A 16,089-nucleotide genomic window follows, 5' to 3' on the forward strand; every position below is an offset into this window, starting at 1 on the left:
GAGGACTTCTCTGATTTGTTGTGTGGGCAGTTCATTGATCGATTTTGGAGGTCAGCCAACTGGCTGGTGAGAACCTCAAGAATGGTTTCTGCCTCCAAGACCTCCGGGGAGGCAGGACAAGAGAATACACATCCTTAAAATGCTTCCAGTAGGTAATACTATCCATCATAATATAATAGTGTGGTTTTCCTGGATGGGAAAACTAGCATTCCACTGAGGTATTGCATCCAGGCTAATGGTATGCATCACCAGAGGGAGAACTGCTGCTGGGAAGACAGTTGGACACCGTGATGCAATGGAGAGAATGAAGATGGCTACAGAATATAGGGACTGCAGGAAGAGGAGACCTGGAACAACTCTCTCTCACAATTCTTACTTTCACTTCTGAAAAAGAAAAGATGAGAAAATCTTTGAAGAGTGACTTTGTCACTGCTGCATCAAAATGGATAAGATTGGACATGTTATTCTGCCTACCATACCAAATAGTAAGGAACAAACGTATAGATGCTGTCTTCTCAACAGGTAGGAACAGACAGTTCAATCAATGAGCCTGTAAGGCAGCTAGATTTAAGAATTAAATTTAGACACATAAGAGCATGCAATTTGTTGGAAACTTGTGGCCTCAAATCTTCTTGAACTTGACCATTCCTTTAGAAGAAGATCCACAGTGATACTGTAGACTGATTTATTTATTTATTTATTTATTTTTGAGATAGAATCGCTCCTATTTTGGTTATAAAACTACCAGCAATACTGGAAGCAGCTCTTCCTCATTTTCATATGTAGGACTTCTTATTTCTTCCTGTGAAATATGTAGTCTTCTGTGATCAGAGATGGATTATTAAATGGGATCTGATATTGCATGGCAGTTTATCTTCCTCTGACTTCATTTTTGTTGCTGGATCATTACCATTTTAGAGACAATCTGGCAGTTGTATTATTTCAGTAAAAGCATTCTGTTAACAATACTATTAATAAGTAGTTAAGGGTACAAATCAGAGATTCAAATGCCCTTCATCAGGAGAGAAACTATCCATTTAAACATTAATCCCATTTGATAGAAGTAAGAGGGTTTTTTGCTTGTCAGGAGCATATGTAATTGCTATGTAAAGGGAGAGTCTGCAATATAATGAGAAGTACTGGGTTTGACTTTTAGAGAACAAAATACATTTTTATGAATTCTCCTCCCTTTTTCCCTTCAAAATTACAGTGTCAAAAAATAACTTTAAAATACTGGCAGGTGTAAGTTAATGGACAGCTTAGACTATTATTAACAACACAGGCACGAATGTTTTAAATGCGATGACGTCTCGTTGCTGGAGAAGAGTTCTCGCCAAACTTTAGGAACTATAATTGCCATAAAAAACAACAAAGAAAAAGTGCAATTTCTGCAGTATACCTTGGAAAGTGTCCCTGTGATTAAGACTCCCTCTCTGATGCTCTCTTCGCTATATTCCTGAAGTGCCAAGGACTATTAAACAAGTTCTTCAGTCAAAACAGATCAATACACAAAAATAGATATCAGTCTTTCCTTGTAAATATTATCACAATCTATCAAACATACTGTTTGTGCTGTTAGGTATTCCCTGTGTCTGTTATGTGGTCAGTCAAGTACAGCAAAATGTAATTTGTGGATTCACTGAAGAATGATTATGCTTACAGTTATTGACTCTCTAGACTAACCTCTAATGACAAGCAGAGGAATCCTTGCCAAATGGATTTACTTTCTTCTACCATATTTAAGGGAATTATTTTCCGAGTACAGGTGGCTGTCTGTTTTATTAATTTTTTTCCATGTTGAGCTGGTCATGTGTCACCCATCTTCCACTGTTTCTGCCCCCTCAGTATTGATCTCCCTTTATATTCCCCAGGAGAGATGGGACAAGTGACTGACTTGAGTTCTGTCCTGTCCCCTCCTCCTGCCCTGCACTCATGCCCTACAAAACTGGGAATTTTTTTTGGCTAGTTTATACATTTTGAAAGCTTGCCTGACATAGTTTAAATATTGCAAAGCAAACTCTCTGTGTGTATTGTCACGTTAACTTATTTTTTGTGTGTGTGTGTTTTGTGCTTTGTTTTGCTTTGTTCCATTTCCCTTTAACCAACACCAAACCAAAGTGGTTCCATATAAAAAGGTTCACCTGGCAGTGCAGGCTTTCTGATGTATTTTTCTTTTCCCCTGGAGCAGAAGTCTGTCATGCTCTTGAAAAGAGACATTTCTGGTCCCCTATCTCATCAAAAGCACAGCACCCTGCAGTGTCCCCCAGTATCCTTCTCCAGGCACTCACCTCAGTTTGGTGAAAACAGAACATCAGAAGAGTGAAGGCACCTTGTCTGTGTCTGGATATCAGGTTCAATTTACTTCGAGGTTCACGCTGTGTGTTTTGCCCATACATCTTCAATCTACATCTGTCCAAAATAAAGTGACAGTGTCCAGGCAGCATATTGGCAGGCAATTTAGTTCTACAGTTGGATGTTCAAGACCGGCTCCTGGCATAGTGTCAGCCATGTTGCTTTGTTATATTGTTTTTAGCATGGAATAGCAAAAAAAAATCCTACATGTTTGCAACATGCCCGGATCATACAGGTGCTTAAAATTTATTAATGTTAAGTACATTTATAATTTTAAGAACTTTAAGAGCTGTGAGCAAGTAAAACACTAGCCCTTCTCTGCAGGTGGGTTCCTTGGTGTGTTCTGCTTTGCCCTGATGCTGTGAAGAGAGCACAGCTTTTTGTAGGGTTTCTGTTATCACATCGCTGGACCACGTGAGCCATTTAAATGTTGAAAGGCAAGAGGGATTTTTCCCCTGCCTGTGCTCGGCCCTTAAATTTAAGAGTAATTATTTCTACAAGTAATCATAAGTGCCTGACTGTCAGTTCCCAATGAAGAACTACTTCACTACTTGACCTGGGTTTGACTTTCTGGAAAGTGTATCCTTTACTTGCTTTCTGGATAGTAGATGTGCTATTTTCTATGTATAACTGGAAGAGTGTTAAACAGTAAGGTGCTGCCAAAATCAAGTCTTTGAGACAGAGGAAGTTTTTTTGGTGTGGTTTTTTGTTTTTTTTTTTTTTTTGGATCTTGCCTCTGTGACTCTGAGGCATACAAAGGCTTTTCTGTTTTTTAAAAAAAGAAATTTTCTTTATTATCTGTGAAATTAGCTCTGAGATTGTAAATCATTCACTACTGCTACTTCTGTCCTCCCCACCCCTGCTTCCTACCCTCAAAGACCACAGTTTATATCTCTCTCTCTGCAAAGCTGACTTTTGGCACTAATAGGCAGAGACATGAGCCTTTCCTGGGGAGAAGCATAATAAATACTATGGAGATTTGGGAATGATCTCTAAGCCAAGCTAGTGTGCAGGTACCTAAGGCTTTATCTCGAATTGCTACTGACAGGCAAGCTGCTCAGTTAAAGACCCAGTGTAATTCCTGCATGCAGCCTGGATGTGAAGAAAAAGTCTAATTTAGTAGAAAGAGAAGAAAAAATCAGGGTAACAAAACAATATGTTGAGTGCTTTGGAGGTATCCTCTACTTCTAAACCCATGGTCACAGCTATAGTTCACAAGGATCTAAGTAGCTAGCAGGGATTTTGAGATTTCCAGTAGCTCCCACTCCTCTAGGTTGTTAAAAAATGTTGACAGTTGAGGTTTTTGTTTCATCCTAGCAAATATTAAAAGTACCTAAGAATGGGCAGCAAGGCTATAGTTTATATGCAGAACATGTTACATACAGGCTTTGCCTTGCTCTGCAATGTTGCATGTATTATGATGGCATTGAAACACTTGTGGCACCTAGGAATGGAAACTTTTACTTTTTATTGAATCTTCTAAATCAAAAGTGTTCCTTATGGAGTGCTTTCAACATCTCTTTTGAAGGAATAACTATCGGCATCACAGTCAGTAGTAACTTGTAGTACTGTAATCTCTGTGAAGGAACCAGAAGTGTTTTCATAGGACCTCCAAAAGCAAAGAAACTAGCTGTGCTTCCAGCGTATGTATGGTTACATACAATAAGTGAGAATTCAGTGTGATTTTTAACTATTATTGTTTTTAGAAACTTTTGAGAGGTGGTAAGGAAATGAGTTCATAGAAGAATTAAGCTAATAAACTTGCAAAGTTTTTTCTGTTCAGCAAAAAGAAGAAATACTACAATTTACTAGTGCAAAGTTGGATCCTTTAATTCATTTGTTACTGACATCTTTACTTTCCGTTTCCTGTTCTTTAAAAAGTTACTTAGTAGTGTAAATAGAAGGCAACACGCTTCTTTTTTCCTGAGGCCAAAGAAAAACCATGGAGTATTTCAGAGTGGTAGCTGAAACCCGAAAGGCAACATCAAAACTTAACTACACTTTCTTGAGGCTTCTGGAAAGCAATATTCCCAAACGTAAAGTTTATAATTGAAAATAAATGCTCTAGCCCTTATGCTTACAACAAGCAATTTTAGAAGTGTAGATGTGTGGAATGGAAGGAAGGATACTTGCCTTGTAGAGGGAGTGTCTATGGTATAGTTATTTTTGCTTGCATTGTGTTCCCTAATCGGGCTGTAAAGCAGTCAGTTCTGGGTCATGTAGAGCTGAGCAGAGGCTGTAAAAACCCACTTGTGAACTTGTGGAAATCTACTGAGAGGATGACCCACTGCAAGTCCTGGCTTTGTTGTGCTGAGACTACTAGCTCTACCCTTCAACGCTAGCTCAGATGAAGTACTACGAGCAGCGATTACATCAGTTACAAGCAGTACTGTACACTGGGTTTGCAGAAAGCTTAAACCCTGGGTTCAGGAAGGAGTGTGAATGGCTTTGCAGTTCCCACAAGGTGATAAACTGTCAGAACACTGAAAACGCAAGTACCAAACTTGGCAGCTATTTAACAACAGAGTAAACTAGTAGATTTATTAATTGAAGATTCTTTTCTATCATTATGGGCAAGGTGACAAGTAATAGGATCATACTAAGGTGTTAAGTTTGCTGCCAAGTATTAGTAAGGTAAGGGTTGAGATCTTTCGAGGCTGAACATTAAAAGCCATTTCCATCTCCATTCAAAATGAGATACAGCTGCATTTCCTTGACTGCCTTACATGCACCAGGCTAAGAGAATAAGTCAAAAGCTTTATCACATCACCTGAAGGTTTTTTTATTTGCTATCCTGTACTACCATTAGCTACAGTACCATAGTTCAGCCCTGTAATCAAAGATTGGTAAACTTAGGTCCAACTGCCTCTCACCAAACTCTGAGCTGCATAAAGCTGTTCCAGGCCACAAGTACTGAGGGACTGTCAGAATATCACCTATTATTGTAAGCAATATTTAGCTAGAAACATGTTAATCTGCTGAGAACAGGCAGTGTTTTACATTTGAGGCTGATGTGTAGCGCCTTCTGAAACTCTCTCTCTTCTGCATATTGCTTTCTCTTTAGAATTCTTTTTCTTTTGTCTATATAATTGAATTTAGATAATTCAGTATACTCAGTATTTTGCAGATCAGGAACACTGTATTTAACATTCTGGTGAATATACTTTACCCCCTTTTCAGAAATAAACTTGTAAAGTAAGTCTAACAATCCAACCTACATAACTAGCAAGTAATTTTTTCCCCATGACAGCTAAAAGCGAGCCTGAGGAACGAGGCACATCTCCATCACCTGCTTCTGTTGCTTGTTCTGTCTCTGCAAGTGCATAAACTTCATCCTTTGGATACAACGGCCACTAATTATTGTGAATAATGGTATGGCTGAGTAGCACTATCTGTGTAAGGTGCATGTAGGAGTCTGTGGGGAGACACTGCCACAGGAGAGCTCTGCTCTTAACACAACCTGTTTTTGAAGAAGGGTTAAGGTTGAATGAAAAGCAAATTGCTAGTATTTTGCTCTGGGATGTTGATACTTTAAAAACACAAAGGAATGTGTTCTCCCTCATTTTTGAGGGCAAAGGGAGTGGGGAAGTGTTTGCTTTTGGTTTTTTTTTTTCTTCCTTACCACTATTTTAAGCACAGCAGGACATGTTTTCTTTGGTAGAGAGACTGGAAAGAAAAAAAAAGTGCACTTGAATTTTAAGAGACCTGGAAGAGATTCCTGGAGGCATCACATGCAGCCAAAATGCCATTTGCAGCAAATCTGTCTCCTGACTTCTGTGAAACTGAATGTTCTACCTGAGACTTTCTTCTTCCTCTAATGCATTCTTCTTCCTCTGTAACAGTACTGCCAGGTGCCTGCCAGTGGCACTCTGGGTCCTGAGTCCCCTGCCCTTATGGGTCAAGCAATACACTCCAGGCTTGAACAGTAGAGTGCATCTGGCAAACTGTTTTCTGCCCTCATACAGAAAAATGCCACATCTCTCAGCAGTCACTCAGGTTCACTCACTGGTCACCTCCACAGCTAATCTCTTCCCAACCTCTTCACTTCTTCATTCCCTGCTCAGTTCACACTGTGAGCTGACATACCATCAGTCAAATAATTCTTTGCACCATTAAGCACTTGTCAGTTTACATCTTTCTTACTCAGCAGCTACACCAAATGAAAAGCTTAGCTTCTGATTCTTTCTATACATAATTCCCTCTTTTTGCAGCAAAAGGGTTTCACACCTTTCCCTTTTGCCACTTATCAGCATGACATTATATCCCATATGCATTGATCTCTCTTCTCTTGTGGATGACCGTTCTTCTGGATTTGTCCAGGGAAGTTTCTAATTAATAGGGTTGTCCTATCAAAAGTTTCATTTGGAATGCTATTTTATCACAGAATGTACCCATGGAAAAGGGAGTGCATTGGGTTTTCTTATTTTCCTAGTCTCATACAAAGGCACTGGGGTTTTATGCATTCCCAGCACTAAGGCTGGAACACAGGAGAGACAGGACCCAAACCTGGTGTCAGATCATGTAACTGTTCAGGAGGCACACTGCCCGGTACCCGATGGCGTGTGTACAGCTTGACCCCAGCGTTTCCCACATCCCTTGACATGCTGACCAAATGTGGTCATCTTTTGCCTAGGAACGTTTATATCTCCCCCCTTCTCTTGTCCTCTTCTTGGCTGGCCTGAAGACATGCCTAAATCACAAGGGGTCCCTCATCATTCCCTCATACCAAGGAATGCTTTCGGAGGCGGGGAGCGGACATGAATTATTTTTGAAAGTGGTTTTCCTTTTCAGTATCTGCCTTTTCTGTCTTTGTGCCAGGCTAGTGGTGAAGGTTTTAAGGAGTTCCCAGAGGGAACTTTTAGGAAATGGCTTATTCTATTTACAGAAATTCTTAGGGTTTACAAAACTTCTGTATGCAATCTTGTTGTCATGTCTCTGTCAATATACTCCCACTGTGTAAAGAGATTGTTTTTCTTTCTCTTTCTCCCTCTCCCTTCCCCCAGGGTTTCCTATTTTAGCCCCTGGGCATCTATTTGCACTCTTGTGCTCTTTCCTGATCCTTATTTACTGCTTCCCACTTCATACAGCTACTGAAATAATTGTGGTTTTTTTAACTATTTAAAGAACCGTTCTTCGATTAATATGTCAATTGATCAATAAGTCATCAGAGATTAGTGCTGCCAACAAATACAGTGGTATTGTAAAAATTAGTTTCTTTTTGTATATTTATCGGCATTTTAGACTATGGATGCCTTACACTGGTGATTAATCCTCCCCAATCCCTGAAGTAGAAGCCTGAGGTAAAAATTTTGCATGTTTATACAGTGCGTTCAGTTTTTCAACATTTGGAGATACAGCAGGAAAGCAAGACTTGTTTCCCTTAAAAGAATCACTACACGTTATCAAAGATACTGTCTCTTATTAGAAATGACAGGAACACTGATATTTTTGTACAGGTGTGGGATGTCAGATCTTGGAACTACAGTGCTGGGATTAAAGATGTATTTTAATTTCCAGTTTGATTCTGGTGGGGCATTAATAGCAGAAGCCAAAAAGGATTGCTCTTGGAGGCCAGCTTTCACTACCATCTGAAATCAGAACTTCTAAGGCCAGCACCTGAGGTTTCTGGTAACAGAGGAACCTGAAAGTCCGTACGGCCTGGTGACAGCAGCGCGGCTGGGTGACTGTCAGGCCAAGCCTGACCTCCGCCTTGCGTCCTGCCAGAGTGCAAATCAGCAGCTGAACAGATTGCCATTAGCTGAATGTAGCTCTTGTGGGAAGAACAGAAAGTACCCATTTACATTTACAGTGGAAAAAAAAAAAGATGTCTTAAACCATTGCATTGTGCAATAGAAACAGACAGCTCACTTCCAGTTTCTATTCGGTAATACTTTGATACAAGGTATACTTCCGTTTTCCCATAACACCCACTGGAACAGTAACTGAAAATTCCTTTTTCTTACAGCCACAGTAAAACCAAGGTCAATGCATGTTTTGGTTTTTTTTTCCATTTTAAACATTAAAAAAAGAGATCTGCTTAGGCTGCAGTTGCCGCTGCAGAAGTAGCAGGCTGCAGTATTTCAGACTCCTGAACAAAGCTGACTATTGTATCCTGTAGATGGACCCCAAAAAACTTCTGGATTTTTTACCTTTTTTTTTTTTTTTTTTCCCTTGGTTCTTTTTGTTTGTTTGTTTTCTTTTCTTTTTAACCATATGTCTTAATGTATATATTGCCCATCAGCATTTATACCCTGCTACGTATAGGAGCAGTGAGAAGATTCTGGGAAAGTTACTAGATCATCTCTCTTGGTTTATAGCAATAATTTAATGAGCTCTCCTGCACAAAAATCTAGAATATTTTATTTCTTCCAGCTTCTGTTTCTGGGACACAGTACCTTCAGCATGTAGGATACCCAACGGTCCTCTGAAGACCTGCAACTCCTCTTTCTGGGCAGCTGAAAATAGCATTAGGCAATGGTACCTTGAGAGGTTCATCCTCCTGTTGCCTGCCTCAGAGGGATCCCCCTCCTGATCTGCCCTTGTGATACATTTGCTGCTGACTCTCTTTCAACCACAGCATCTGGTTTACAGACCTTGTGTGGCCCAGTCCACGTGAAAACTGCATCAAAACCAAACAGAACTTCTTGTAGCCAGAACTAGGAAGAACAGATACCTGAATGTCCTCTCTTAGGCTGTTGCTGTGCTGGCGTGGGCCCTAAGGAAGGGTATTTTAAGTCATTCTTGTACAAACTAAAAGGAAAATCTGACCTGATGTTCTCTCAGGGAACAGCATAGGAAGAATCATGAAGCAGAAAGGGTTAGAAACAGAATCATAGAATGGTTTGGTTGGAAGGGACCTTAAAGACCATCTAGATCCAACCCCCTGCCATGGGCAGGGACACCTTCCACCAGACCAGGTTGCTCAAAGCCCCATCCAACCTGGCCTTGAACACTTCCAGGGATGGGGCATCCACAACTTCTCTGGGCAACCTGTTCCAGTGCCTCACCACCCTCACAGTGAAGAATTTCTTCCTAATATCTAATCTAAATCTTCCCTCTTCCAGTTTAAAGCCATTGCCCCTTGTCCTGTCACTACATGCCCTTGTAAAAAGTCCCTCCCCAGCTGTCCTATAGGCCCCTTTAGGTACTGGAAGGTTGCTCTAAGGTCTCCCTGGAGCCTTCTCTTCTCCAGGCTGAACAACCCCAACTCTCTCAGCCTGCCCTCACAGGAGAGGTGCTCCAGCCCTCTGATCATCTTCGTGGCCTCCTCTGGACTCACTCCAACAGGTCCCTGTCCTTCTTGTGCTGAGGACCCCAGAGCTGAAGGCAGTACTGCAGGGGGGTCTGACCAGAGCGGAGTAGAGGGGCAGAATCCCCTCCCTCGACCTGCTGGTCACACTGCTTGGGATGCAGCCCAGGATGCAACTGGCTTTCTGGGCTGTGAGTGCACATTTATGAGGATTTCTACTTGTATAAAATATCATTTAAAAAAACCCCCTGTAAATTCTGTTCTCTCCCTTGTAACATAAAAACACAGTCAAGAGCTGGATGCTTTGGGGACTTTAGTTGAATTGAGGTTTTTTCCCCACTCTTTTAGTGTTAACGCAAAACCACTGTGCTATGGTACTACTCAGTACATGTAGTATAGCAGGCTATTTTCATCCATGGTTCTTGTGGGAAAAGATTTGTCTAATTGAAAAAATTATCATATATGCAGTGAAATGTAAACTTTTCATCTGGAAAATTTAAACTACATTACCTTGACTTCTGTTCTCTCGAATGCTAGAAAAGTTGGTGGGGTCTCAGGTTTTAACTTAACTTCTGGCTTCTTGACCAGTGGATCCTTCATAGCTGGTGCAACTGAAACCACTGCAGGAGGTGGGTTTTGAGGTGGTTTTTGTGTCTTCTGAGCCATTCTCTTCATCTTTTTTAAATGCTTGGCAAAGGAAGGAACAGAGCTAGCTCTTCCCTTTAATGATTCTACTCGAACTTATCTGAAAACAGGAATTAGCATGTTTATTTTTTTTAAAAAAAAGTTTTTATTCAAGACCTGCTGAATGGAAGTTATTGTACAATTGGCTCAGTTCCAATTACAAGAAGTTCAATTATGTGAGTTATTTGACTTCACTATAGACTGGGGTACCATATTGTACTGCAGCTGTAGCATCTGGTGTTTTTGCTGCAAATTAGATAGTAAAACTCACTCAGGGTTGTGATGCTCTTGGGAAGACTCCATCAATATACTCATAAACCATAACTTCACTTTTTTTTTCAGTTTTGTCACATCACAGGACGAAAGCTCAATTATTCTTCAACAGTTTCCCTTTTTTCCAAGTTGCATACTTGCTAATGTTTTATATGTTTAACTGTTTTCTAGGAGGAAAACACTTCCAGTAGTGGAACAGATTCCTTAACCAGCGGAGAGATTCCACGGAGCAGATCAGAGGGGACTTTGATTGATGTGGATGACCAGACACCTTCAGCCAGCTACAGTATGTCTTTTCTGCTATTTTCTGTACTAGCGCTCCCCACCTAAAGTCTTTATTTCTGTAAAACTCTCAATAGTGTCAAGAGCTATAGCTACTCTATCAACTCTGGTACACTTTTTTCTAATTGCTTGTGTTTTGCACTACTCAGGCCATCGTAGATGTCCCTGCAGTCAGAGCAAAAGGGGCTGTCACAAGGTCCCCTAGGAGAAACTTGCTAGCATATAAGAGAATTCCTCTGTCCCCTGCCATAGCAAACGTGGGTCAGGCAGGTTGGAGGAAGAGCTGGAATCATTAACCTTACATGAATAAATGCTATTTAGGGTATGTTTACTGGGGGTCGAGATAGGGAAGAGAATAGGGAGTTTTTAGCCAAACTACATTAATTTAGGGTTTTAAGAACCAGGAAGGCAAGGTAATTCTGGAGTTATCCCGGTTTAAAAACTGGAGTCTCAGCAAAATTGATTTAATTGCATAGCTATTTTAACCCAAAAGTTAAGAAAATATTCACCTCCACAACGTGTGCATTCTCTTAGCTTTTTGTCCAGTAGCAGATATGAGTGACGGCAAGCCTGGAACTTGCTGTGTGAGTTGCGGAGCAGGAATTATTTCCTCGCTAACCTCCTGCACCCCAGTAATCTGTGCTGTTACCTTGAAATGAGAAAGCATCCAGCCTAATGACTCAGGCTCTGCCAGAGTTTTCTGCTCAGATTTTTCCTGTAGAATTATGCCCTTTGGGATGGGAAAAAACCCAAACAAAAACCTTAACATGTCTTTTGGGATTAATTAATTTATTTTTTAATAGATAATAATGATCTGACTGTAATAGCGCCACAGCACAAGGAAAGCTTTTGGCCTGCAGGCAGAAACAAAAGGACTTTTCAGCTAGTGCTTGACCAGCCCAGCCCCAGCTGGTGGCCCTGGCCAAGGCTGGGTGCCCAAGGAGGAGGAGGCTGCCCCTGGGCTCACTCCCCCCAGCAGCTCACATGGAAGGCCCTTGTCAAGACAGTATTAGAGCCTTGCAGATGGGCAGCTGGGAAGCAGGCAAATTTTGGTTCTTCCAAATCGAGGTTTTTCTGGAACTGTGAAAAAATTTTATGGTTTTGGCTTTTTGTCATAATTCATGACAAACAAAAAGAAAAGAAAAGTACTAATATTTCAAATTCTGTTTTTTTTTTTTTTTGTGGCTGAATGCACCATCATTCTTGCAATTAAGCAATAATTAGTAACCTTGGAGATGGAAGGTACTATGGAAAGTGTAATAATGAAGGATAACAGATATGCTTAAAGAATAGTAATGCTGAATTTTCCTTCTAAAATTAAAATTCTTTACAAGGATGTACAAAGAAGGGGTGGTATAACGTCTGTATATAGAAAAACAATGGCAAACTGAACTAATAGTAACCCTTAGCATAAAAAGGTGCAGATACTCTATTTGTTGCAAGAGGTGTGAGTCTTAATCAACCTCTAAAACAGCTTCTGTGAACAGTTGTTAACAGAAGATATAAGGACTTCTTGTCTTCAAAACAGACACTAGTCATGAGGTTTTTTTATTAGAAAGCATATTTAAATATCACTTATACACCCTATTTGTCTATTTAAGTGCAATATCAGAAACATTAGTAGCCACAAAAACATTTCTCTCCAAATTTCAAATTGTACAAGACCTCATAAATTATATCAATGAATTTTTTAATGGAAAGCTAGTATAATAAATTCCACATTCACTGAGATAAATTGTAAGAGTGCTGTTATCAATTAAATGCATGTGCACAAGCATGAAAAGGAATCCTGAATAATATATTTATCTGTGCTGTCTACAGTGTTTGAAAAATGAAACAGTAGTTTAATCTTCGCAGAGAGTTAGACATAAAGGCAAGAAATTAATGGCATGTAAGAGGCCAAAGATCACTGGAATATAAGGGTGTAAACCTTATGGGACCTTAGCATACTTGATGCCAATTAATAGTTCTAAGAATTGATAACGATCAGCACCTTGCAGAAGATGCTTTACATCCTTCAGCACTAATTTGTTAACATTCTTTCGGTTAGCAAATATTCTTAATGCTACTTAGAAATCAATATTGATACTCTTTAAAATCCTGAAGGAGAAATACATAAATTATCTACATGTATTTTAGGAGGATAAATTTAGTCACCTGTTAGCTTAACAGACTATCAGTTGGAAGTGAATGGAATGTCTCAAGTCTCTGTGCTTTAGGAAATACTTCTGTTTTTTCTTTTAAACAGATGTCAATGACAGTAAATTGGACTTGGATATTGACTGGTCTGATGTGTTCAATCATGCCCATGCTGTTTCCAAGACTAATCCTTTCTGGAATGAACTGTCAGCCTCCAACCCTTTTGTACATGACATAGCTGCTTCAAATAGAAATGAAAATAATAAATACCTTTCTGTCTTAAAAGAAAAACCCTGTTTGTTCTCTAAAATTTCTAGCAACAGGGATTCTTTGGCTTCCTCAGGTGATGAGCTAGATATTGATTGTCTTCTAAGAAAGACTTCAGCAAGAAGATCTGGGCGATCCAAGAGTGTCTCTGACTTCCTGGATATTGTTGATAACCAAAGATTCAATCCTCGCAAGACAACACCTCAAAAAACTATAGCTTCAGACATGACATGGCTTCAAAATGACCGTGAAGCCTACAAGATGGCTTGGTTGAGTCACCGACAACTCACCCGGTCTTGCCTAGATTTAGAAGCCATGAGCCATAGTCCTGGATGGGCGCAAACGCAAGCTACAGACATTCATGTAGTTTGTAAACTGAATCACGAAGGGGGTTCAGTACAGCTACCTGACTCAGATATCAACATTCATGTCCCTGTGGGTCATGTATTACCTGGGGAATTCCAAGAAGTTGGTTTAAAGGCTATCCTTAACCCTCCATCGTTGTTTAACAATGACCTGTCTAGCACTGTAAGTCCTCTGATAGAACTTACACTGAGCAACCTCAACACGAGGGAAGCCATTTTCCTAGAGGTGAAAGTTGCAGCTAAGGTGAAGAATGATCCACTCAGCCAAGTTATGAGTGATATGGTGTGTTTTTTTAGTCTCAATAAAGAAGGACCTTTTAAGAAGCTAGAGAATTGCTACACTTATCAAGATACCATACAAGTGAAGCTAACAGACCTAAGTCATGTAATGTATGCAGTGATTGCCATACAAGCAAACAAAATCCAGCCTCCAGCAACTAATGTCTGGGACTATGTTCATAGAACAGTTTCAGTTGGAATTTATGGTCCCAAACATATTCATCCATCTTTTACAGCAGTTTTTACAGTCTTTGGTCATAACTACATTCCAGGAAAACTCACAATTTGTGATATAAAAAAAAGGGGGAAAAATATGCCCCCCGTTGTTTTTCAGCTATGGGGAAAACATACATTTCTGCTTGAAAAGCCACAAGATCTAAACATTTCTTTGGTATCCTGTGATCCAGATTTTGAAGTGAAGATGGAAGACCAAAGCAGAAATATTAAAGAGGAGGAGCTCAAAACTGGTGAAATGGTCCGCCAACAATTCCTGTTTTCCATGCTTGGATGTAGGGAGATGCATTTCTTTGTTTTCCTTGTTAAGATTAAAGTCTTAAAAAGTAGCCAAGTAATGCAGTTCCATGTTACAACTCCTGATCCAGCTCCAAAAGTAAGTGGAATTATCAATAGGCCAAAGCGCTTACAAAACCGCAAAGAAATCAAGTCTGCGCCTTTGTTTTTAATACCAACAGTTAAATATCCAAAGTTTCAAGATAAAAATTTGAGTGTCAAAACTTACGGAGTGGCTTTGAAAACTGTGTTACGTCAAAATAAGATTGACTATTTGCTAGAATATTTTAAAGGGGACACAATAGCACTTCTTGGTGAAGATAAAGTAAAAGCCATTGGACAAACTAAAATAAAAGAGTGGTACGTAGGAGTTCTCAGAAGAAAGATTGGTCTTGTACATTGCAAAAACATAAAAGTGATTTCCAAAGAACAAGCTATGGACACTGCTGACAGTGAGCTAACAACCAAGAATCTTGTCGAACAAATTGCATTGCCATTCAAAAAACTGACTTACATCTACTCAGTAGTTCTGTCTACAGTATCAGAGAGTGTTTATGACTGGAGAGCTTTGGCTGAGGTGCTAGGATATTCACATATGTCTTTGGATGACTTTAATGAGGAACATGCTGATAAAGAATCAGAGAGAGTTGCACACGTTGTGAAGAGGATGAAGGAAGACTGCCATGCTAACAAAAAAAAAAGACTATTTCTTTATGAGCTCATTATTGTAAGTATTGTGCGAACTAACCTTGTTATTGGGAATGCATTGCCAAGAAACTACTCAATAGTAATGTGTGAACAAGAAAACATGGTCCTGCACTGTTGTGGGAATCTTTACAAACCTGAACATATTACTAAAAGTAGTAGGCACTTAGAGATGGAAAATACATCCAGGCTCTCATGAAGAGTAATACTTTGATGAACTAAACAGTGTTCTGTAAATGTTTCAGGAGCCTTGCTCGTTTAGTAGGATGACTGAGTTGACTTTTTTGTTTTTAAATGGCCATAATTGAAATAGTTTTGTCTTTTGTCATGGAAGTCATGACGGTAAATTGCTTCCCTGAGCTTATCACATTCCCATTTTGAAGTATTTAGTAACCTTATAGTGTGGAAACTCCATTATTTATATATATTTGTGTACCCTAAGGTGCGTGTCTAAGTTAGCTTAATATGTTTAAAGCAAGGAAATCCTGACTTGCATGTTGAAGACAAGATTTTCTATCTGCACATGACAACTTCATGGGCAATGCTGTAGCGACCTAAGGACAATATTGCCAGTATTTCAGTTCATATTTTCATAGGCCTCATTTGTAAGCCACTAGACAACTTCTATGTGATTCAATACTGTTACATGTGAACCAAAAGTGTTTTTATTCTAAATGCTTCCAGGTAATAGGTTGCATCATTAACCATCTTAATTTACTTACAGATCTGTGCGCAAATTAATTTGGAATGAATGATTATTCAATGCTGTCCTTGGCTCTGACTGAAAAGTCTACTAGCCTATTTAGGGACAGAAAAGAATTAAATTTCTGATATGAAAATAAAGTATTATAAAAATGGGTGTTTAAAATTCACATTGTAGCCTTTCCTCTAAAGCATTTTGACTATCCTGAATGCTAAACTTGAACAGGGTTTATTTCTCATAACTTGTCTATCCCCTTTGAAGTGCTGACAGCAATTTCAGCA

At 39.6% G+C, this 16,089-nt stretch overlaps 1 protein-coding gene across 1 annotated transcript in view; it reads left to right on the forward strand.

Moving 5' to 3' along the window:
* The window catches only part of MACC1 (metastasis associated in colon cancer 1), a gene marked incomplete at its 3' end in the record, with an annotated part of 41,463 nt that overhangs the window by 22,535 nt on the left and 2,839 nt on the right, over positions 1-16,089 (forward strand). The window contains exons 2-3 of the mRNA XM_009701306.1: positions 10,730-10,844; positions 13,089-15,127. Coding sequence (XP_009699608.1) covers positions 10,730-10,844; positions 13,089-15,127 — 2,154 coding nt within the window. The remainder of the gene's footprint in view (positions 1-10,729; positions 10,845-13,088; positions 15,128-16,089) is intronic.

This window comes from Cariama cristata, unplaced genomic scaffold, assembly GCF_000690535.1.
Source record: "Cariama cristata isolate BGI_N322 unplaced genomic scaffold, ASM69053v1 scaffold20575, whole genome shotgun sequence".
In the NCBI taxonomy this organism is placed as follows: domain Eukaryota; kingdom Metazoa; phylum Chordata; class Aves; order Cariamiformes; family Cariamidae; genus Cariama; species Cariama cristata.